Source organism: Syngnathoides biaculeatus, chromosome 18, assembly GCF_019802595.1.
Source record: "Syngnathoides biaculeatus isolate LvHL_M chromosome 18, ASM1980259v1, whole genome shotgun sequence".
Classification (NCBI taxonomy): Eukaryota; Metazoa; Chordata; class Actinopteri; order Syngnathiformes; family Syngnathidae; genus Syngnathoides; species Syngnathoides biaculeatus.
This window is the reverse complement of record NC_084657.1, coordinates 6,446,606-6,471,082: the sequence shown is the minus strand read 5'-3', so window position 1 is coordinate 6,471,082 and position 24,477 is coordinate 6,446,606. Positions and strand designations below refer to the sequence as shown.

General features: G+C 43.8%; 1 protein-coding gene and 2 non-coding genes across 5 annotated transcripts; all 3 read left to right on the top strand.

The window, feature by feature from the left end:
- The first annotated feature begins 4,473 nt into the window (after positions 1-4,473).
- foxr1 (forkhead box R1) lies at positions 4,474-13,322 on the top strand. 3 transcript variants are annotated; one of them, XM_061804145.1, is made up of 8 exons: positions 4,477-4,697; positions 5,155-5,247; positions 8,793-8,938; positions 9,118-9,180; positions 9,298-9,425; positions 11,255-11,487; positions 11,603-11,646; positions 13,155-13,322. In XM_061804145.1, exons 1-7 carry the CDS (start codon positions 4,577-4,579, stop codon positions 11,629-11,631), a joined length of 813 nt encoding a protein of 270 aa, XP_061660129.1. In that variant the 5' UTR covers positions 4,477-4,576; the 3' UTR covers positions 11,632-11,646; positions 13,155-13,322. The 3 variants fall into 3 exon arrangements, with proteins under 3 accessions (XP_061660130.1, XP_061660129.1, XP_061660128.1); XM_061804144.1 differs by having other exon boundaries at positions 4,483-4,697; positions 8,724-8,938; XM_061804146.1 differs by lacking the exon at positions 5,155-5,247 and having other exon boundaries at positions 4,474-4,697; positions 8,724-8,938.
- Positions 13,323-17,987: 4,665 nt separating this feature from the next.
- trnat-ugu (transfer RNA threonine (anticodon UGU)) lies at positions 17,988-18,060 on the top strand. The gene has a single exon. It is a non-coding gene; the product is annotated as a tRNA-Thr (tRNA).
- Positions 18,061-19,547: 1,487 nt separating this feature from the next.
- trnag-ucc (transfer RNA glycine (anticodon UCC)) lies at positions 19,548-19,619 on the top strand. The gene has a single exon. It is a non-coding gene; the product is annotated as a tRNA-Gly (tRNA).
- The last annotated feature ends 4,858 nt before the right edge of the window (positions 19,620-24,477 follow it).

Here is a 24,477-nt window from a genome sequence, read left to right as displayed (position 1 = left end):
CTCCTGGACAGCAACGTGAGAAGGCGGCGCCAGTACCGCCCCCTCCTGGACAGCAACGTGAGAAGGCGGCGACCCCATCGCCACCTCCTGGACAGCAACGTGAGAAGGCGGCGACCCCATCGCCCCCTCCTGGACAGCAACTTGAGAAGGCGGCGACCCCATCGCCTCCTCCTGGACAGCAACGTGAGAAGGCGGCGACACCATCGCCCCCTCCTGGACAGGAACGTTAGAAGGCGGCGACACCATTGCCCCCTCCTGGACAGGAACGTGAGAAGGCGCCGACCCCATCGCCCCCTCGTGGACAGCAACGTGAGAAGGCGGCGACCCCATCGCCTCCTCCTGGACAGCAACGTGAGAAGGCGGCGAAGCCATCGCCCCCTCCTGGACAGCAACGTGAGAACGCGGCGACGCCATCGCCCCCTCCTGGACAGCAACGTGAGAAGGCGGCGACACCATCGCCCCCTCCTGGACAGGAACGTGAGAAGGCGGCGACACCATCGCCCCCTCCTGGACAGGAACGTGAGAAGGCGGCTACACCATCGCCCCCTCCTGGACAGGAACGTGAGAAGGCGGCGACACCATCGCCCCCTCCTGGACAGGAATGTTAGAAGGCGGCGACACCATCGCCCCCTCCTGGACAGGAACGTGAGAAGGCGGCGACACCATCGCCCCCTCCTGGACAGGAATGTGGGCGTGGCGCGGTGGCAAATCCGTTTCCAGGGCAACGTGAACGAGAGTCGGCAGAGAGTCAGTCAAAACTGACACGTGGGCGTGTCTCGGGAGCGGGTCAGTTCCAACTGCTGCGTGAACTCTGCTCGGAACAGCCAAAACTGCGACGTGCACTTGAGGTGGCGAGTCCGTTCCCACTGCGGCGTGCACTTGAGGTGGCGAGTCCGTTCCCACTCCGGCGTGCACTTGGCAAGGTGGCGGGTCGATTTCCACGGCAACGTGAACCTGAGCAGGCGGAGAGTGAGTCGAAACTGACACGTGGGCGTGTCTCGGAAGCGGGTCAGTTCCAACTGCCAAGTGAACCTGCATCAGCAGCGAGTCCGTCGCCGTTGCGACGTCAGAGTAGCTCGGCTGGTTCGCCAATCCTTGCCGGACCGGGGCCGTGAGACTCGCCAATTCGACGCTCTGCCGCTCTATCTCTGCCCGCATTTCACGGTAGAACGCCTCGTGATTTGGCGGCTCCTCCTCCCTCTGGGCTGGAAGCTTCGCCACCAGCGGCGGGTCAGCCGGTTTCGCCGTTGCCGGCGAGGAGTGGGAGGACTGTGTCTGAGTTGCCGCGCAGCGGGAGGCACAAGGGAGCGCCCGGCCGGGGCATCTCCTCTGGCCGCCACGCAGAGGTCCCGGGTAGATGGCCAAGCGGGTTCCCTTGTACCGATAGGTGTACTTGGATCTACAGGGCGAAGTCGCTCGGGTGCTGGAAACGCGGGGAGGCGGAGCAAACTGACTGGGATGAAAAGCCGGGCAAAGAGATTCAAACTCAAAGTCGTCAGAGTCGTACTCAGGCAGCCGGTCATACAAATCATGGTCCTCCTCATATTCCGAAAAGTCAGAGTCCAAAAGATTATGAGGAGCCGGACGGATCGTGTTCGGGACGTATTCATACCTCGCTGGCGGAGCGTAAGACACGGGAGCGGAGGACATCAGGGAGCCTCCCCGGATTGGACAGGCTTGGTCCTCCGGCAGACGGTCTACCTTGTGTCGGTCCCGGCGACGCTGGGTCTTTCCTGCTGGGTCCTGTATTGGCCAGTTCGTTCTGTCACGTCCCATCGGAAACGAGAGTAGGACCCAAATGCAGGAACTCGGAAGACGCAAGGTAGTTCAAGAAGAGACATGTTTATTATATGCAGAGGTAGGGGATCGAGCAGGCAGTCGGTGCAGCAGGAGTCGGTACACGGGAGAGCAATCAACGCAGGCAGAAGTATCAAAGGAGTCAGGCTTACAAGGTTGGTCGGAGAACGGACGAAGGGCGGTACACACAGGTTCAATCAGGGATACCGGAGCACACGAATGGGACATGAAGATCATACAAACTGGCGCCGGCCAGTTGTCATCTCGGTCATATAAATCCATAGCATAATCAGGCTGCATGAGGCGCAGGTGTGCACCTTCCAATCAGCGCAACCGCGGACACCCGCCCAGCCCAGGCTGGAGCGGCAGGATCATGACAAACACTTTGGATCACTGCAATACCACAACAAAAAACGCATATCGTACCATTCCCTGTGCTGCCCCAGGTTGCTTTGATCACTACTTAATCGATTGAATAACCGTAACCCAACAGAGAGGCAAGAATTTAAGTGTGCTAGTCCGTAAAATCAGTGAAAAAGTGGAGCAATGAGGTAAAATTAGAACTTCAAAGCTGTTTCAACTGCACAGACTGAAGTTCAGAGAGCAGCTTCGAACAGGAGTTGGCCAATCGCGGCTCCCTGGGGCTTTTTCACAAATGTATGAAAATGGAAAAAGATGGGGAGGAAAAAAAAAATTTCCAATGTGATTTCTGTAGAAGGACAAACATGACACAAACATGCTTAATGTTTTCTTCTTCTTTTTCTTTTGGCTTGTCCCGTGAGGGGTCGCCACAGTGTGTCATCTTTTTCCATTTAAGCCTATCTCGTGCATCCTCCTCTCCAACACCCACTGTCCTCATGTCCTCCCTCACCACATCAATAAACCTTCTCTTTGGTCTTCCTCTCGCTCTTTTGCCTGGCAGCTCCATCCTAAGCATCCTTCCACCAATATTCTCACTCTCTCGCCTCTGAACATGTCCAAACCATCGAAGTCTGCTCTCTCGACTCTTGTCTCCAAAACATCCTCGAGAGAACCTCAACATCTTCATTTCAACCACTTCCAGCTCTGCTTCTTGTTGTCTCGTCAGTGCCGCTGTCTCTAATCCGTACATCATGGCCGGCCTCACCACTGTTTTAACACTTTGCCCTTCATCCTAGCAGAGACTCTTCTGCCACATAAAACACCAAACACCTTCCACCAGTTGTTCCATCCTGCTTGGATCCATTTCTTCACTTCTTTGCCACACTCACCATTGCTCTGGATTGTTGACCCCAAGTATTTGAACTCGTCCACCTTCGCTATCTCTTCTGCCTGGATCCTCACTCTTCCCCTTCCACCCCTCTCATTCACGCACCAATATTCTATTTAACTTCAGTTAATCTTCATTCCTACGTCACTGATGGTGTAGTGGTACACACGCCTCCCTTTGGTGCAGGCAGTGTGGTTTCAATTCCGGCTCAGTGATGGTGTCGAGATCTGCCCTGCGACTGACTGGCGACCAGTTCAGGGTGTGGTCTGCCTTTCACCTGAAGCTAGCTGGGATAGGCTCCAGCTTTCCTGTGACCCTTGTGAAGATAAGCGGCTTGGATAATCGATGGATGGTTGAATCTTCGTACCTCTCATTTCCAGGGCATTCCTCCATCTTTCGATCTTCTGCGCACACTACTGGCACCAGTCAACACATTTCCATCTCTATCCTTAATCACCCTTACCTGCTGCACATCCTTCCCATCTCTATCCCTCTGTCTGGCCAACCTGTAGAGATCCTTTTCTCCTTCTTTCGTGTCCAACCTGGTGTACATGTCGTCATATGGCTCTTGTTTAGCCTTCGCCACCTCTACCTTTGCCCTATGACGCATCTCAATGCTTTCCTTTCGCCTCTCCTCAGTCCTCTACGTGTCCCACTTCCTCTTCGCTAATCTCCCTCCTTGAATAACTTCCTGTATTTTGGGGTTCCACCACCAAGTTTCCTTCTCCCCTTTCCTACCAGAAGACACCCCATGTACTCTCCTGCCTGCACTTACTTCAGACAGACTGCTTTCCAAGCATAATCTCGGGGTGTCTTGCCTAAAACTCTCCCCTCTACAGGAATTGGTTCAATACCAAAACTTTGCTTTGGCTTTTGCATACATTTGCACTTTTTATTGCTGAAAAAAAAACCACTTCCCAGAGCCTGTTTTGACCTGTTTTTCAGGATTAATGATTAAGCATATGTATTACTTTTGATTTTTTTTTTTCAGGGAGAGAGGGTGTTGTTGCAAGTAATTGTAAAAAATTCTGTTAAAATTCCCAGTTAAATTATTGTACACATTGTGTTGGAGTCCTTCAGAAAGCTAAATTCATCCATCCTTCCATTTTCTTTGCTACTTATCCTCACAAGGGTCACGGGGGGTGCTCAGCTGTCAACGGGCAGGAGACGGGGTACACCCTGATCTGGTTTCCAGCCAATCGCAGGTCACCTCGAGACAAACAGCTGCAGTCAGAATCACACCTAAGGGCAATTTTAAGTGTCCAATTAATGCTGCATATTTTTGGAATGTGGGAGGAAACCAGAGTGCCCAGAGAAATGCCACGCAGGCACAGGGAGAACATACAAACTCTGCACAGGCGAGTCTGGGATTGAACCCTGCACCTGAGAACTGTAAGGCCAACGCTTTCCCAACTCAATCCTAGTTTAATCAACTGCAATGAGCTGCAGCTGCAGTAGCGTGCATTGGCTTCCTTATCTGAGTTAAAGTGTCCAAAAGAAGAAGGGAACCTTCTTTTTCAAGGTCTAGGCATGACTTTACATCTTCAAACCTCAGCCCAACTTTTCGACCTGCACTGCTCTGTAGGTTTGACAGACTGGGACATGGATAAGGAGCTGAAACTGGTTACTACTACTGACCAGTTTTGTCATGGTAAATAGTTATATTCCTCTGGTTTAAACTATGTACAAACATTACCTCACTGGCAATATTGGTTGATCAATAAGAGTGTGATTTGTTCTGACCAGTGTTGCGATCCTGTTGCCCCCCCTCATAATGAATGCTTGTATTTTAAATGCAACTAAACAACCAACTGATGGGCTTTTGAGCATTACATTTCTTTATGTTTTAGGTTAACTTGAGACTTTTTTAATTTCCCTTTTGATTCAGATGTGCTTTTTTATTTTGTGTATGGTAGTTAATATATATTTTTTGTCTTCAGTATGTGAATTCTCAGACAAGTGGATGGTATAGCTTGAAGTTCAGAATAAACTACATTTTCTCAAGTGAGGGAGGAGAAAACTTTGATACCACACCTTCACCCAAATTCTTAAAGGGCAATGTAAAAGCACTGCGTCTTTTTTTTTTTTTTTTTTTTTTTCCCTCCAAGATGATAAACTTTGTGATCCAGATGTGGCACAGAGCCCTTTGGCAAGCGCCTGGAAAAGAAAAGATGAGTTTGTTTGGTATGACAAAACATCAGGTGAGGATTTTTTTTCTTTTCCCTTTGTCTAAGTAACCAAAATTTCTGGTGTTTCACTTTTTTGCACACTGAGTTGAAATCAGGCCTTTTTTTTTTTTTTTTTTTTTTAATATTTGTGTATTGAAACTGATGCTCCAAACAAGACACTACAACCTTGTGGAAAAAATACAGGAATCAAATATAGTTCATTGCAAAAAAAATATAGGAATCAAATGTGATTAATTGCATGAATAAAATCCCAAATCTGTCTCAAATTTTATGCTTTTGGAATTGTACTTGATTTGATTTATAAAAATACACTGTTGTGGTTCGTACACGACTTCAGTGCAGGTATTGTTCCAGTTGCTACTCAATGACAGTCAGAAGGTTAGTGGAAATGGATTTTGATTTTCCCCGTTGTTGACTAGTGATCAGTCACAATGTAGTCTAGCTTCAGATCCTTGTGAGAATTAATAGATTAGGTCAGGGGTCGGCAACCCACTGCTCTTTAGTGCTGCCCTAGTGGCTCCCTGGAGTATTTTCAAAAATATTTGAAAATGGAAAAAGATGGGGTTGAGAAATATATTTTTTGTTTTAATATGGTTTCTGTCAGAGGACAAACATGACACAAACATTTCTAACATTTTTCAATGCTGTAAGAATGTGTAGAATAAATATTAAATTTCAGCATTTCTGTCAATGAAGATTTGGGCCATCACCTGCGATACACGTTTCTATCAGCAGGGCAGGTGGCTGTTGTTAACAAACCGGCGGCTGCGTGATGGACCATGGATCCCAAGGGGAAAAAGAGAAAAATAACTGAGAACAGAAGATTCAAAATTTCTTGGAGCGAATCATTTGGAACTATTTCCCAATGTGGAAGGATTGCCTGAATGTTTGCTTTGTAGCGAGAAGTTGTCAAATAAGAGTGGAAATGTGGAAAGACATTTCTCGGGAAGGCATGCTACAATTACAGCAGAATACCAAGTTGGGAAAGAGAGGAAAAAGTGTGATTGCATTACTTCTGGAGAAATTAGAGGCGCTCAAAATTAAATTTAAGAAGCGGATTGCATCTCCCAACTCCACTACTGCTGCAAGTTTTATTGCAACCCAGGAGATAAAGTGTGGAAAACCTTTCACAGATGGTAGGAGCTGACCAGTGATGTCGGAAAACAGAAGTTACATTAAACTGGTAAGAACACAATCCTGTCATAGGCATATATTCAGTAAAAACCCGTTTTCAAAAGGCTGTTTTTATTTTTATTAACGCAGGCTGTGTTTTATTGCACTCTGTTTAGTGCCCAGATAAGGGCCAAGTTATCCACGTTCCTTTTTTTTTTTTTTTTTTTTTTTAAATCCTTAAAATAAAAATGACATGGGGGGGAAAAATGTTTGCTTGATTGCATTTCTTTAATTTCAAAGGAATAAAACAAAATTCATATTGTAATGAAGTTAAACTTGAGCCAGTATCGTACAACAGAGCAGTCACATGGTGCGTAAATTAACATTATGAATACTCATGTCTTTGTAGCCGTCTTAGTCATTTTGATGGTAGGCTAATATAGATACAGGATGTGTTGCATTCATTATAAAGCTTTTATTTTTTTGGTCCAATTTGGCTCTGTCAACATTTTGGGTTGCTGACTCGTGTGTGTCATCACCAATGATTTTTACTCTTACCTTAATGTCAACTGTGATGTTATGCTTTTCACATAAATGCAAGTTGAGTAAAACATCACAGTGAAGAAAACAAGTATTTGAACACACTGCTATATTGCAAGTTCTCCAACTTGGAAATCATGGAGGGGTCTGAAATTTTCACCATAGGTGCATTTCCGCTTTTAAGACAGGTAATCTAAAAAGAAAAATCTTGAAATCACAATTGTTTTTTATGATTTATTTGTGATATAACTATTTGAACACCTAAGAAAACCAATGTGTGAATATTTAGTACAGGAACCTTTGTTTGCAATTACAGAGTTCAAATTTTTTTCTGTCGTTGTTCACCAGGTTTGCACACACCACAAGAGGGATTTTGGCCCATTCCTCCACACAGATTTCCTCTAGCTCAAACATGTTTCTGGGCTGTCACTGAGAAACACGGAGTTTCAGCTCCTTCCAAAGGTTTTCTATTTGTTTTAGGTCTGGAGACTGGCTAGGCCACGCTAGAACCTTGATATGCTTCTTACGGAGCCACTCCTTTTTGTTTTCCTGGCTGTCTCCTTCGGGTCATTGTCATGTTAAAAGACTCAGCCACGACCAATCTTCAATGCTCTGACCTGAGGGAAAGAGGTCGTTTCCCCAAAATCTCACAATACATGGCCGCAGTCATCCTCTCTTTAATACAGTGCAGTCGTCCTGTCCCATGGACAGAAAAACACCCCTAATGCATGATGCTAACACCCCCACGCTTCACAGTAGGGGTGGAGTTCTTGGGATGGAACTCATCATTTGGCTTCCTCCAAAGACAGTTAGTGGAATTATGACCAGAAAGTTAAATTTTGGTCTCATCTGACCACAAAACATTCTCCCATCACTCCTCTGTATCCTCCAAATGGTCATTGGCAAGTTTAAAACGGGCCTTGAGATGTGGTGGTTTAAGCAGGGGAACCTTCTGTGCCAGGCATGATTTCAAACCCTGAGGTCTTAGTGTATTACCAAAAGTCACCTTGGAAAAGGTGCTCCCAGCTCTTTTTCAGATCATCGACCAAGTCCTGTTGTGTAGTCCCGGGCTCTTTCCGCACCTTTCTAAGGATCATTGAGAACCCACGAGGTGATATCTTGCATGGAGCTCCACTCCAATTTAGGTTGACCGTCATGTTTAGCTTTTTCCGTTTTCTGATTGCACCAATAGTTGACTTTTTGTCACCAAGTTGCTTGGCAATTTCTCTGTAGCCCTTTCCAGTCGTGTGGAGTTATACAATTTTGTCTCTGTCTTTGGACAGCTCTTTGGTCTTGGCCATGTTACAAGTTTGAGTCTTACTGATTGTACGGGGTGGACAGGTGTCTTTTATAAACGCTAACAACCTCACACAGGTGCATCTGATTCAGGCCAATTCATGGAGTGGAGGTGGACTTTTAAAGATGGACTAACATGTCTTTGAGGGTCAAAATTCTAGCTGATAAACAGGTGTTCAAATACTTATTTGGAGCTGTATCGCACAAATTAATTGTAAAAAATAAATAAATAAATAAAACATTGTGATTTATGGATTTTTCTTTTTAGATTATCTCTCACAGTGGACATGCACATCCAATGAAAATCTCCTCTGTGATTTCTAAGTGGCAAAACTTACAATATAGCATGGTGTTCAAATACCTATTTTCTTCACTGTGTATACAGAAATGTCTCCCCGCACTGGGTCTGTATTTGCATTTATTTATTTTCCCCCTTAAAATTGTGCAGTTGTCAGTGTGTTCTCGACTAATAGTGTACTGTAACATTAACTATTTTTCAACCTGTTATGAAATTCAAATACTGCCCGTTTTCTTCTCAGACACCTTTGTGAAGCCCAACCTGTGGCTTCTTGTTAATCCTAACATTGCGTGTCCGCTCATCTATGAAGAAGCTGCAATGGATCAGCAGATTCTGCAAGAACATGCAGAGGAAGTCCATAAGCCAGTGAATCAGTGTTCACAAGCCACAAACCGCCACAGGTTTTCTCCCCAGGGGGAAAAAATGCGTGTTCTCCCCTCATCCACCGACAACATGGTATATAACTGTACATACTGGTCATGGTGTAACATAATGTATGTTTTACGTACTTTTGTTAGCGAAATTGTCCGTCTTATTTAGTCTGGAAAATGTGACTTCAGAAACATTTTCTTGCAGAAGAAATGATCAGATCACAAATGGAATCAAATTGCTATTACATTTTGTCTCTAACAAAGGATGACTGCACCTCTTGCGACACTACACACTGCAGACGTGATAGGAGGCATACAGAAGTATGGGTGAGGAGACACTATCCTAATCAATGACAGATGTTTGTGTAATGTGATGGTCTGGGGAGCAGAATGGAGAAATGTATCAACAAATCTTGAGCTTAGCATCTTATTTATTTTTTCCAGAACAAAGAAATCTTGATGCCTGGATGTTGGCCTCGTCCTCCTGTTAATTATTGCATCCTCATTGCTCTAGCACTTAAAAGCAGTCACAATGGGAGCCTCAGAGTGCAGCAGATTTACAGCTTCACCAGGTCAAAAAAATGCAAAGCTGATATAAGATTGAAGGTTTTGTTGTGATATTCAGCCAAAATTGACATACACTGCGAACACAACCATTTTTAACACTTGGAATTGAGCCATGATAATCTATTTCCAATGTGTTTTACGCTTTTTTTTTTTTTTTTTTTTTTTTTTTTTTTTTTTTGGTATTCAGTTTTGTCTTGTAAGTTAAAAACATGCTTTTGGAAACACAAGCAATTTTCTTGACCATTCCAGAATATTGCTTTTCCTTTCTCATTACCTCTGCTTTTCTATAGGGGGATAAAAAAATTTAACCACTGGATGATCGTAGATTGGTTTTCATTCTTATTCACGAAACCACAAGAGTAGTCTACCCTTCTTTTTCTTTCGGCTTGTCCCATTAGGGGTCGCCACAGCGTGTAATTTTTTTTTGCATCTCAGCCCATCTCGTGCATCCTGCTCTCTAACACCCACTGCCCCTCATGTCATGGAAAAGATGATTGTAGTTTCCTCCCACATTCCAGAGATATGCATTCATTGGACACTCTAAATTGCCCTTAGGTGTGATTGTGTTTTTGTTTCTACGTCTCCTGTGATTGGCTGGCAACAAGTTCAGGGTTTACCCCGCCTCCAGCCCATTGACTGCTGGGATAGGCTCCAACACGCCTGCAACTCTTGTGAGTATAAGCGACTCAGAACATTGATGGATGGCAACATGAAGCGAAACAGCGACCATGCTCCGACACAGTGTTTCAAATCACTGGGCTTCAGGAAGAGCGACACAAGACCCAAAGCCTGAGTATCATTTGCCCATCACTAAATCCAGGCTTCTTCTTCCTTTCCTTTCGGCTTGTCCCGTTAGGGGTCGCCACAGCGTGTCATCTTTTGCCATCTTAGCCTATCTCCTGCGTCTTCCTCTCTAACCCCAACTGCCCTCACCACATCCATAAACCTTCTCTTTGGTCTTCCTCTCGTCCTTTTGCCTGGCAGCTCCATCAACAGCACCCTTCTACCAAAATACTCTCTCTCTCCTCTGAACATGTCCAAACAATCAGTCTGCTCTCTCGAACCTTGTCTCCAAAACATCCAACTTTGGCTGTCCCTCTAATGAGCTCATTTCTAATCCTATCCAACCTGTTCACACCAAGCGTGAACCTCAGCATCTTCATTTTTGATACCTCAAGTTCTGCTTTCTGTTGGTTCTTCGGAGCCACCGCCAACTTTTCCACCCCGCTTGGACCTGTTTCTTCACTTCCTTACCACACTCTCCTTCGCTCTGTATTGTTGACCCCAAGTATTTGAAGTCATCTACCTTTGCCATCTCTTCCCCCTGGAGCTTCACTCTTCCTCCTCCGCCACTCTCATTCACGCACATATATTCTGTTTTACTTCGGGTATTTTTCATTCCTCTCATTTCCAGTGCGTACCTTCATTTTCATCTTTCTCTTCTACAAGAGTAGTCTCACCTCAATCTTTTGAAACAAATCTAAAAAATTATTGGTAAACTTTCTGCTGAACAGTATGTTTTGAGACTGACCCAAGACCATTGTGGTGGAATTACAGAAAATGGCCATGATCCAAGTTTTTATGTTGAGATTTTACGCTGTGCGGCACCGTGGCACAGCTGTAGCCTCAGTTTTGACGACTGGGGTTCCCGCCTGTGTAGTGTTTGCATGTTCTCACCATGCCTGCATGAGTTTTCTCAAAGCAATCCAGGTTTCCTCCCACATCCCAAAATCAGGCATTATTTGGAGACTCTAATTTGTGAGGATAAGTGGCTCAGAAAGTGGCTTGGATTTTACACTGCAGCCTAATCATACTCCTTCCTGTTCTTCCCCAGAGAACACTTCCCTTTCTTTCAGACTGCTCCTGATGGCTGGAAGAACACAATACGACATAACCTGTGCTTCAACACTAGCTTCCGTAAGACGTGCAACCAAATGCGCAGAGATGGAAAAAGGAAGTCCTGTTTTTGGCACCTGACTCAAGATGGCCGACGCCGACTGAAGGCTGAGATCTGCATGTTGTCTGAAGAATCTTTAAAGCAGTTGGAGAGGAGCATGTCCTTTCCAGGTGAATGTGATCAAACTCCAGTATGTAAAAGATTCGGCCTGGCAAAAACAAAGGCATTGCAAAAAAGCTTGGACAGGGTGAAGATGTGATAATCAATTTGCTTTTCTTATTGCAGATATTATTGCAAAACTACTTCGAATGTGACTGCATTTATCAAAGGTATGAGTGAATGGATGGAAAAGCATTTTGTTTCATTCATTTTGAATCAGTTTCAGTTTTGGTTAAAATCTGATAATTGTTTTCTGGTTGAATAATATTCAGTAAATGTATCAAATGCATACAAATGTCTCTCCCCCACCCCTTCAGTGCTTCATACAGACAGTAAGCATGTGCAGGACTCTTGTAATTCATGGAAAAAGACAACTGATGCAACTTGACATTTGAAGGAATCTAGTGCCTTTGAGGGCACTGCAGATCTTTTTTTTTTTTTTTTTTTGTGTGTGTGTGTGTGTGTGTGTGTCAAAATGGAGTCATGAAACATTTAGCGGTTGGCCACTTTTTTTTTTTTTTTTTTTTTTTGAGTGCACTTTGCCTTTATGCCACTTTTGCTTAAACTTTGAAATAGGTCCTGGGTTCAAAGAGATGAAACTGTGCCCCCTTTGAACAAGAAAGCGCTGCACTTTCAAATAAATTCAGCTCCACACTTGATTTCATCACACAATGTCAAGCTTTGTGGCTTGTAGTTATAAGTCTTTAACTTGCAGACTTTACTTGCAAAATAGAAACAACTTTTTATCATTCATATTCTAACTATGACAATATTTCATTAGTTAAGTTTGTAGGGATGGCAACACAATCAATGTTAGGATACTTAAAGCCATTAAAACCTTGGCTATACAGTATGTGCTCATTTTGTAATGTGTTCTCAGCACAAATTTTATGTCACTCCATGGGAAATGTTTTCTGAAATGAATAAAGAACGAAATGTCTTTCTTGGTTAGCCTGTCGTTGTTCTGCCCCCCGCCCCCAACGTTTCAGTCGTTCATATTTCGTTCTTATAGGTGTTGTATGTATATATTAGTTATCTAATTAGTTGGGTACACTTATATTTAGTAATTCACTTGAAGGATGTTTATCATGTTTTGTCTGTCTAGTGTATACATATGAATGTTATAGTCGTTTCCAACTCAATATTGAAATTACTGTTACATGATAAACTATGTTGTAATAGAATGATTATTGGAAGTATTTCTGTACTTTTTCTAGTTGTTTTGTCACCAGTTTCTTCTTTACTACAGTGGGATATTTAAATATTGCCACAATATTGTACTTTAAAGCTCTCACCCTTTGATTGTGTTTCTGTCAAGCTGGTGCTTTACTAAAATTATCCAAAAAATAATGTGGTGGTACTCTATATAAATCTGGTAAAACCACAAATTAAAAACAAAACAAAACTGCTGGCTAAGCTTATCTATGTGGCATATGTATTGATAAATGTGTATTGAAAAAAAAAAATCAATTCTTTTGAAAATGTCAGGGGTGTGGCCAGGGCAGTGCCGTGTATGCGGCTGCCTCCAACAGCAGCTCCTCACCTGGCCCTCATTGGCACTAATATTACCATGTATTAAAGCCTTGTGTTTTGTATTTGTTGCCAGTTCATTGTATGAGATTGCATGTGTCTGCGCGACTATAAAGCTACTTCTAATGTATTTGTCTTGTCACCACAGCCCAGTGATCCTGTGCCACCACCGCCAAGTCTTGTTTTGCCGAGTAGTTATCGGACATTTTCATGTTTTTGGACCATGCTTTTTGCCTCTTGTTTTTGGGGCCTTGCCTTTGTTGGGATTGTGCACCTCTGTATGACCTCTGGCTGGAATAAAAACACCGAAATCACATCATTGCCTCTGAGTCCAGCATTTGGGTCCGACCCTTTATCCAATATTCGTGACCGATCTCTATCCCTCTGTGTGGCTTTGGATGACTTCCTCGATTTTTGGGGATCCACCACCAAGTCTCCTCCTCCCCTTGCCAACCAGAAGGCACCCCAAGTAAACTCCTGCCTGCCTCTCTGAGTATCTTGGAAGTATTCCAGTCTTCCGGGAGCTCTTCCTGTCCATCTCGAGCCTGTCTCACCTCTTTCCGAAAGGCCACACAACATTATTCCTTCCTCAACTTCCACCACCTGATTCTCTGCTGTACCTTTTTGTCTTTTTAATCTTCCTACCCGCTACCAGAGTTATCCTACACACCACCATCCTATGCTGTCAAGCTACACTCTCTCCCACCACAACCTTACAATTAGTAACCTCCTTCACAATACATAGTCTGCACAAAATATAGTCCACCTGTGTGCTCCTACCTCCGCTCTTGTACGTCTCTCTATGTTCCTGTCTCTTCTGGAAATAAGTGTTCACTCCCAATTCCATCCTTAAACTTTGATCTCATACAACCAAGTAATGTTGAATGCAGTTTTTGGCAGATGTATAATCCGTTCATAATTGAATTGTATTTTTAATCTTTTAAACAGGTAAAAAAATAATAATTGCCTGTAGGCGTGGTGTTTGCTCTGCACTCGAAAGTTGTCTCAGGGCAATAACACATCATAAATCCTGAGACATTTGTGTGCTGGACATGATGACATGCATACTGAGCCTGTCTAGACGGGAAATCCTGGCAGTAAGGTACGTGTGTGTGTTGTGTGTCTCCAGTTAAAAGCTTATTGAGGTAGAGGCCCTCAACCAATGAGAAGATCAGCTTTTTTTTCTTACTCAAGAACAATGGCGAACCAACACCAGTTAGCAGAGGATGGTTTTGATCTATCGATCTCTGGGTTATGGGTCCGGCACACTTCTGTTGCACTACTCTGCTGTGCAGGGATATTTCTCTTTGCTCGCAAGAGAGCGTTCTATGGGGGGAAAAAAAAAAAAATACGGCCTGCAAAATGGCAACTCAACTTTACGTACCTTTTATTGAGCGTGAACACACGCAGTTGTAGGTAACTATGCCGGCATTCCGTTGAATCATAATCTAAATCAGGGGTGGTCAATGTATCAATCAGTCGAGGCAGTTTTGCTTCATCGCCAGCCTGACGCAGCACACAAAACTTTCTCTTACAACGACCTGCTGCTCGGCCACATACTCTCCTGCCGAGTTTACCTGACAACAGCCTCCTCCGCTCTTAAAGGGGTAAACTCATAATTCCATTTGATTTATCGGCTGATTGGTGTGATCTGGACGGCTGCATTCATCAGCCTTAAATCCGAAATGTTCCATCATCGTGGTGGCATAAGGCTTTCAAACTTATTCTCTGAATCCGACTTTTTAAAGTCTTTCTAATCGTGAGAAATATTGTGCAATAAAGGCGTGTTCTCATTCCCTCAATTCACTTACAACTGGGAAAAAAATTCCTCTTTTCAATCATCTGTCAATTTCAAATGACTGTAAGTACCCAGAAAGGTGCCACTACACTTCAGCCCACATGACAAAATAATGACATTGAGGGAAACACTTTCAAGGAAGCGAATACTTGACGGGGAGAACCGTGTGTGACATATCCATGAAATTTTTCCGACAGCAGACTATGACGCATCATCTTCCCTGCTTGCTGTAAATCAACATACTTGTGTGCTGTTGTTAAAATTTGTTCATACGCATCAACCAATGTTAGCGACGATTTAGAACACAAATTTGATGCTGGCATCGTTACTTACAATTGCGTGAGCTCGCGCTTATGAAGGCACATAAAGTTTTGTTGCCATTTTCCAAGCCGTATCGTTCGTACTAAAAAAAGTCTAAAAAAAAATTCTCAATTTCAATGCGCATTTTCTCTTGAGCACTACTAGGCCATCTGAGTAGCAGAGTGGCACAGTGGAAGTGTGCTGGGCCCATAACCCAAAGGTCAATGGATTGAAACCATCCTCTGCTAAAAGAACCTGATTAGTTCTTCTTCTGTAGTGTGTAATACTGGGCAAGAAAACTTTGTCTCCTCTTTGGTAGTGGGCCACTTCCTCAACTCACTTCTACTTAACATGCATGACATAAACACACACACACACACACATCTTACTACCAGTCCAGGAATTCCAATCTCGACAGTAACCCTGGTTTGTTGGGTCTCTCGTTCATCTTGGCGAGCATGGGATATATGGAATAAGTCAATTTCTGTGTGTGGAGGAAATACCATGCCTATAAGCAATTGTTATTCTACAACCCATTTAAAGATTAAATTATTATCACATTATACATCTCCCAAACACTGCATGAAACATTATTTGGTTTGTATGAGATCAAAGTGATCCCAGACTTAAGAATAACGCTTATTGTTGGTACTCATCGTGAAACTTACTCAATACTCTGTCTCACTTTCCAAATCTCGATCTCCACCCAATCCCCTTTTGAACCATTGTGATGCAACTTATATACAGCAGCATTCAAAATAATAGCAGTCCAATGTCACAAACCAAATTAATGCATGTTTTCAGTTTATTTTTTATTGCTACTATCTAAGCAAGAGGCAGCACGGTGTCACAGCTGTTGAGTGTTGGCTTCACAGTTCTGAGGACCTGGGATCAAAGTCCAGCCCCGCCTGTGTGGAGTTTGCATGTTCTCCCTGTACCTGCGTGGGTTTTCTCTGGGCAGGCCAGTTTCCTCCCACATCCCAAAAACATGCATTACATGGAGCCTCTAAATTGCCCCAAGATGTGATTTTGATTGTGACTGTTGTTTGTCTCCATGTGCCCTGTGATTGGCTTGCAAGCAGTTCAGGGTGAACTCCACCTCCCTCGTGCCTGAAGATAGCTCTGACAGGCTTCAACGGTCCTGTGACACTTGTGAGGATAAGCGGCTAAGAAAATGGATGAATGGACAGATGGATGGATGGATGGATACAACAATGTCCTCTTGGAGTCAGCATGTTCACATTCCACATCATAATTTCTTTGCCTTTCAATCTGCCTTTTAAAGGTAGAGCATGGTCTCGTGATTGACGTGTGAGTCAGCAAATGAGAATGTAGAGCTGGCTGATAACTTTAGCCATTGCGAATTGAACCAGGATATTTATTGGTATAAACATGAATCAAACACCTGTCAGGAATTTTTCTATGCAGTTCCTTGTTCAAGAAAAAAGTACATTAAATGTAACATGGAAGATTTGAATTGTTGTTTATTTGACGGTTTTGAGAGGGTGAATTTAATTTCCACTTGCAGAGTTGTTTGGCTGTTTTAAAAAACATCTAATTCTGTTTTGTTTTGTTTAACAGAAAATTTGGAGTAGCATGAAAAGTGTTGAAGGCAGCATTTTTTCTTGGGATGAATTTGACATTTTCCAAACTGCTGCTTATTGTGAAGTGAATTGAGTTTGCACGCATCATATAAACATTGGATGAAGTTTACACCAGTCAGTCAAAGTAAAAACAAATCATCTAAATGATTGCTCGTACCTTAAAAAATTTGTGCAAGATCACTTCAGGAAGTGCCAGTCGTCCAGATGTGGACTATGGCCCGCAAGCATACGTTTCACGGAGCTCAACTACGTACAGGACACACGTTGCCCTTTTCCATGTTTTATAGACGAATTTGTCTGCTCAATAGGGACGAGTTTTCTCAAGGTTTGGTTCTGCCGCAGTCGCCCAGATGCGCAAATTCTCATCCTCATGAGTGTGTGTTTCCTACTCACCATAGATGTCTTTACTTCCTTCGGCTTCCCGTCAACCCTCAGTCTCCAGTCACAAAGCCGAGGCCCAGTCCCGGAAAGGGTCTCAAGTGCTGTGGCCACGGTCTGTGCCTGGACGTCGGCTCAGCCCCTTGAAACCTCAGGTATCTTGAGATCCGGCTCGAAGGGCCAAGTAAATGTCAGGTTTACCAATTGGACATTCATTAAACAGGACAAAAAGGAAGCAAAGACACAAATTCAAGTTTGACAGCTCGCGAAGAGAGAGGAGAACTCTCTGGTCCAATTCACCTCTACACTCTCTGATTATCCTCTCCTCAGCATTTGGTTTCAAAACACCCCTCATTTACATAGATGTTACAAAAAGGAGATGGGAGAGCAAAACATAGTTGGTAACAAAGTGTACTTGTGTGTGTGTGTGTGTGTGTGTGTGTGTGTGTGTGTGTGTGTGTGTGTGTGTACATTCGCAATGTGACTGAGTGGCGACCAGTTCAGGGTGTAGTCCGACCAAAGTTTGCTGGGAAAGGCTCCAGCACTACTGTGACACTTGTGAGGACAAGTGGGTTGGAAAATGGATGGATGGATAGATGGATGGATCCGCAATAGACAAATATCTCTCTCTCTCTCTTTCTCACTCAATGTGCATACAGAATGATCAGTGTCATCCAAAACTATCGGAGGACCACATGAAAAATGAGATAAGACCAAACTTTCAATCCCTCACAACCCTCCCAGCCCCATTGGAGCCAATCCCAGAAAACTAATTTTTTGAAGGTGAAGGCTATCTTCTATATTGGAGTCCATTTCACACCAAACAAAGGAAAGTTTCTACCACGATGGTCTGCTTTTTAGCGCAGTTGTATCGTTGTTTTTGGTTGGTTTTCAATAGACGGGCCGCATAGCTCAGTGGTTAGAGCATTGGTCTTGTAAACCAGGGGTTGTGAGTTCAATTCTCACTGTGGCCTTCTTTAAGCATATGTCACCCTTTGTTGGTTCTTGTATTCAATGTCAATTTTGTTTGCTCGCTCCGCATCTTCCCTCAAATCCCTCAAAAAGAAAATACATTTTCCACATACTTTAACAAATATTCCCCCACGTTGCGTCACGTGTGAATTTAGACTAAAGTCCCTTTTGTTCAAACCAGCAAAATGCGACAATTTAATCTCACACACATCAACACAACACAAACAAGATAAAATAGCGAACACCATTACATTTATGAGGAAGAGCGGCCCAAGCTATGCCACAAGTGTGGTAAACACCCGGCAGAGGCGTGTCAGCAAGTCATTTGTGGTAAATGGAGAAATATTGGGCATTAATTTGAACAATGTCCCAATGGCAGAAAGTGAAATCTCTGTGGAGACTCAGACCATCTCTTGAAAAAATGCCCTGGATCTTTTGCAAACCGACTAAAAGCTGGGAAGCGAAAAGAGAAGAGGATTTAGAACCAAGAGCGAAACTCGTTACCTCAAGATCAGAAATGGGTGAGGTGGAAGAAACCCCAGTTTTCCCGCCAAAACCTGTAAAGGAGGAAGAGGAAACAGGTGGGGAGGGGCCAGGACAACCGATTGGGAGTGATGGGGAAAACAGTCCGCTGCAGGAAATGCCTACAAGTAGTCCGAGCGAGAACGAGCCTACAACAAACCGAAATTGATGAGACTCCAATACCTTGTGCACCAAAAACAAAACGACCGGAATCAGAATTCTCCTTTGAGTCCTCCTGAGGCTCAGATAAAAGTGGAAAGCCCATAAATTCAGATAGATCAAATGATGAATCACGAGTATTTCCCTCAAGTTCACCAAAAGAACTCTCCTTTTTAAATATTGTTTTACAATCAACGCCAAAACCCCGAAACACCATGAATAGAAGATTGCAGGAAAGACCAAAACCAAGAGTTAAAACAGAAAACATTGAAAAAGTACCGTACCTCCTAACTGCTGATGTAAAGGAAGAACAAAAATCGATGGGAATACCAGAACAGGCACCCTTTTAATAGCTTTTAATCAGAGATTCTTTGTATGTTTTCACTTTTAAAATCATTCCCTTTTAGTGTTTCAACGATAAGGGTTAGGAGCATAAAGTCAAAAATGAAAGCCCAAAGTGTTTTATACTTTCTTCAAACTTTCAAGTACAATGTGTTTTTAATCCAAGAATGTGGCTTACCCTTTTTAAAATTCGACAAACAGTGGGAGGATATGTGGCAAATCCCGTCACTTTGGAGTGGCTCAAATGAAAAAAGAAAATGATGTTGTTGCTATTTTAACAAATAACACCCATGTTGAGGTGAAGGCGAGCATGGTGGTGAAAGAGTGCTGACAGGTATCATCTTTTTCCTGACTTGCAGACCATATGGGACACTCATTGGTGTCTCTACCATTTGCTGTGTTTTATACCAATGTGTGAAACCAAAACTTGAAAGTCATCTTCATAGCAGTCGTAACAGACATCAGAGCATTGGTGGTATAGTGGTTAGCATAGCTGCCTTCCAAGCAGTTGACCTGGGTTCGATTCCCAGCCAATGCATTACTTTACCACAATTTCACCTTGTATGGTGTGAATGATTTTCCTGCAGTGATCATTGCATCTGGCCACCCCTGCGTCAGCGCTCCATAACTTTGGGTGATTGACAATGGTCTACAGTCCCTTATCTAATCGGGATAGAGCACATGATGTGGGGTTTCTCTTCACCAATTTGGCTACAGGACACAATACGCATTCATACACTGTAAAAAGCTGCAAATACAGAAAAATCAGTGTCATAGCGATGCCGCAGAAAGTGAACTGCGTTTTAGCAAATGAACACTGTATTTGAGAACATGCATGGTTTGTTCAATGAATCACAAAACTGCAGAACATTATCTTGAACACTATTTACAAATATAAGTTATATACAGTAAAGACTAAAGAGTCGCTGAAACATATAATGTGAATGAACGTAAGCGAGAAGAGAATTTAAGAATGAAGCACAGCTGAAGAAGATAAATTGAAGGAGAAACATGAACAAAAGCAAGAGAGAAAGAATCAGCTTCATTGGCCAAGTGTGTAAAAACACAAAGAATTTTTCTCCGGCAGTCGGTCCTGCCCTGGTACCACATCCAGAACAAAGAACAATAAAGCAACAAGAACAAGGTCCACGTTGGCTAGGCCATCAATGAAAGCGCTGAGGTGAGTTTTCGAGCGACTGTGGACAAGAACATTCAAACACAAAGCAGCTTCTTTCATTGTTGATTCAAAACAAAGTCCACACATGGAGAATACATTGTATATTTACTCATATATACACTACGCATACATACATAGTGTGTATATATATATACATACATTCCTCCATTTTCTTCACCGCTTATCCTCACGAGGGTCACGGGGAGTGCTGGAGCCTATCCCAGCTGTCAACGGGCAGGAGGCGGGGTACACCCTGAACTGGTTGCCAGCCAATCACAGTCACACCGAGTCACACTCACAATCACATCAAGGGGCAATTTAGAGTGTCCAATTAATGTTACATGTTTTTGGAATGTAAGAGGAAACCGGAGTGCCCGGGGCAAACCCACGCAAGCACGGGGAAAACATGCAAACTCCATAAAGGCAGGTTAATGATTGAACCCGGGACCCCAGAACTGTGAGGCCAGCTCTTTACCAGCTGAACCACCGTGCCACATATATATATATATATATATATATATATATATATATATATATATTATATATATATATACACCTGTCCATTGGAGCATGGATTGCGCTCATTTTACCAACCCAGTGCATGCGTCAGTTCAAAGAGATTGTACTGCAAAATTTCGGATGCAAATGATTGTATCTGGATGAAAATATATGTAAAACTGTTCCATAAAATATGTATCCTGCTCGATGTGTTTTTGAATTAAAGGCAGTGAACTTTGATCTAGTTTCCACCACCTGAAAAACGACTCCTTTTGGGGGCGGAGCCTCTGACGTCAGTCAAGGTGGACTGGTGGTGCGTTTTACATGAGCACGGAGACTCTTTGGTTTCGAGAATTCCTTCGTGATTGTAAGGGAAAACCAATCCATAACAATGTTGATCACGTGTGTGGTTCAGTTTTGGAGCAATTCCAACAATTCTGAACACAGTGTGCAATATTTTCCTAAAGACCCAAGCCTCAGAAGACAGTGGGGAAGCTTGATGATGTACAATGGAGAATGCATTGCAAGAATTGTCGATTCTTGTTTTGTTTGTGACCGAATTTTGTGAATTACACTTTAAAAAAGTAAGGCATAAGTACTGGACATATTGTTTGACATGTGAATAAATGACCGGGTTGACTTTGAAAAGAACGACCAAACCCTCAAAGTGGGGGTGTGTAGGGGTGTAATTTATGGCATTTTCTGAAATGGATTTTCTTTGTGTTTTAAGAGCATAACTCTAAAAATACAACAACTACATACAATAAATACAATCCTCTGTGATAAAGGCGCTTAAGTACCACTGTCAGTTGAAAAGCAGGAAACAGGAAGTCATTAAGCAAGGCAGGGCCGTTGATTTCTTGTCATCAAAATGTGCAGCTCTTCAGCTTGCAGCCACAATATTATACCAACAACTGACTATTATGATAGTGTCAAGATGGACTTACTTGTGTGCACGTTGGTATCACAGTTCTGAGGTCCAGGGTTCACCCCCCGTGTGGAGTTTGCATGTTCTCCCCGTTGCTCCATGGGTTTCGTCCGTGCACTCGGGTTTACTCCACATCCCAAAAACATGCATTAATTGTCGACTCTAAATCAGGGTGCCCAGATTTTTAAAACCCAAGACCTACTTTTGAATACTGCTGCTCGAACCACTGAGCGACGGGGTCTGGTGAGGAGACAGGATTCAAAACTAGATTGTGCAAATCAGAAGCTCTGACTGGTTGACAGCCTGAATAGGGACTTGAATGTTGGACCCTCATTTTAAAAGTCTGATGCTCTACCAACTGAGCTACTCAGGCCACATGTTTGCTGCTTTTTGTAGTCCATTACTACTTTGATTTATAGCAACTACCCAAAACCAGGATGCTCCAAGTGCCATGGTTTCTCGGTGAGGATCAATTTATTAGGATGTAAACTCATAGCTGGTTCACTGTTCCACGGCCAGGACAAAAACCACAATGTTCCTCTTAAATCTGAGAGTCAACTTCCCTGTGGACGCTCGTCTCGAGCACACCTGAATCAAACTTATCAGGGAGGCTGAGGAGTGTGATCTCCCTGTGGCTGGAACACAGCCTGTGGCTACCTTTCTTTCAAAGGGGGACGACCACCCCAGTCTGACAATCCAGAGGCATTGTTCCTGATGTCTGCGCAATGTTTCAGAAGGGTGTCAACCATGACACCCCCACAAATTCCAGAGCATTTAGGAATTCAGGGCAAATCTCGCAGAGCCTTGCCACCGGGGATCTTTTTAACCACCTCGGTGAGCTCAAACACAGAGATAGGAGAGTCCGCCTCAGAGAACCCAGACTCTGTTTCCCCATGGGAAAGCGTGACAGAGGAATTGAGTAGGTCTTCAAAGTATTCTCTCCACCGACTCACAATGTCCCGAGTCGAGGTTTGCAGCGCCTCATCCTCACAATAAACAATGTTGACATTGCACTGCTTCCCTCACCTGAGATGCCATATGGTGGACCAGAATTTCCTCAAAGCAATCTTGAAGTCGTTCTCCATGACTGAATTTCTCCCACACTCAGGTTCTTTCCTCATCAACCACCAAAACTCCATTCCGCTTGGCCAACCGCGATCCAGCAGGCTCCGCAGGGGTCCGACAGGCCAAAAAGGCCCAAAAGGACTCATTCTTCAGCTTCACGGCATCCCTCACGATTGATGTCCACCAACGTGCTCGGGATTGCCGTCATGAGAGGCACCAACGACCTTACGGCCTCAACTACGACCTCAGCAGTGGAGGCATGGAATATAGACCACTCGGAGTCAATGTCCCCGTCACCCCTGGAAAATGAGCAAAGTTCTGTCTGTGGTGGGAGATGAAACTCATTTTGACAGAGGATTCTGCCAGCCGTTCCCAGCAGACCATCACAATATGTTTGGGCCTGCCACATCTGACCAGCATCTTCGTCCACCATCAGAGCCAACTAACCACCAGGGGATAATAAGTTGACAGCTCCACCCTCTCTTCACCTGAATGTCCAAGACATGTGTCTGCAAGTACGATGACACGACAACAATGTCGATCATCAAACTGCGACTGAGGGTGTCTGGTGTTCTTTTTTGTCAGAAATATATGAGAGTACATTCAAAGTCAGACAACTCTACAGCAGAGTGGTGCAGCAGAACCGTGCTGGAACCAAAACCTAGCAATTGATACATTGAAACAATCCTGAGCGAGCCGGAGTTTCTGGATTCTGCATTATCATTTGTCTTCTCCTGGTATGTTTAGCAATTCAAATTATTCAATATTGACTTGTCTGCCGGCACAGTGGCTCAGCTGGTGAAGTGTTGACCTCACAGTTCTGAGGTCGCGGGTTCAATCCAGGAACCGCCTTTGTGGAGTTTGCATGTTCTCCTCGTGCCTCCATGGGTTTTCTCCGGGCACTCCGATTTCCTGCCACATCCCAAAAACATCAAGGTGTACCCCGCCTCCTGCCCATTAACAGCTGCGATAGGCTCCAGCACTCACTGTGACCCCCATGAGGATAAGTGGCAAAGAAAATGGATGGATGGATTGACTTGTCTTCTCATTGTCTGAGATTCGCAAGTTGTGACCATTTCTTCAATTCAAGATTTACTTCCAACTGGAAGAGAAATCCTCCTTTCAGTGTTCTGTCAACTTGAAATCATTGTTCAAGTACCCAAAAATGTGCCACCGTATTTCAGCATAAACAACCAACATAATGTGATTTGTGGAAACACTTTCTGGGGAGCTAATACTTTGCATGCACATGCAAACAAATTAAATGAGAAAGAGAAAAATGAGGATAAGGAAGAGCTTAACTTTCTTGTAGCCAAAATCATGCCTTGTCCCCAGCGTCTTGTGAGAGCCAATGAGAATATAGCAGTATTGAATCTGGCTTGACAAGAACATGCCAGTAGTGGGATTTGAACCCACGCCTCCTGAGAGACTGGAGCCTAAACCCAGCGCCTCAGAACGCTCGGCCACACTACCTGGTCCAGGTGTTGGTAGAGGAATCGGCTCCAGTGTTTCTGGTTATATCAAACCTCAACATGGAAGATGTGGAAAAGATATTTTTGAAATCACAAGGATACACTTGCATGAGAATGTAACGCGACACCCTGTGAAGAAAGAACAGGACATGATAGTTCAGGACAAGGACAGGGGAAAAAGCATGCAAGACAAAGATCATGAACCCAACATGACAACAGGAATGTGATGGGACTGACTCTGTGAATTATAGAAGTG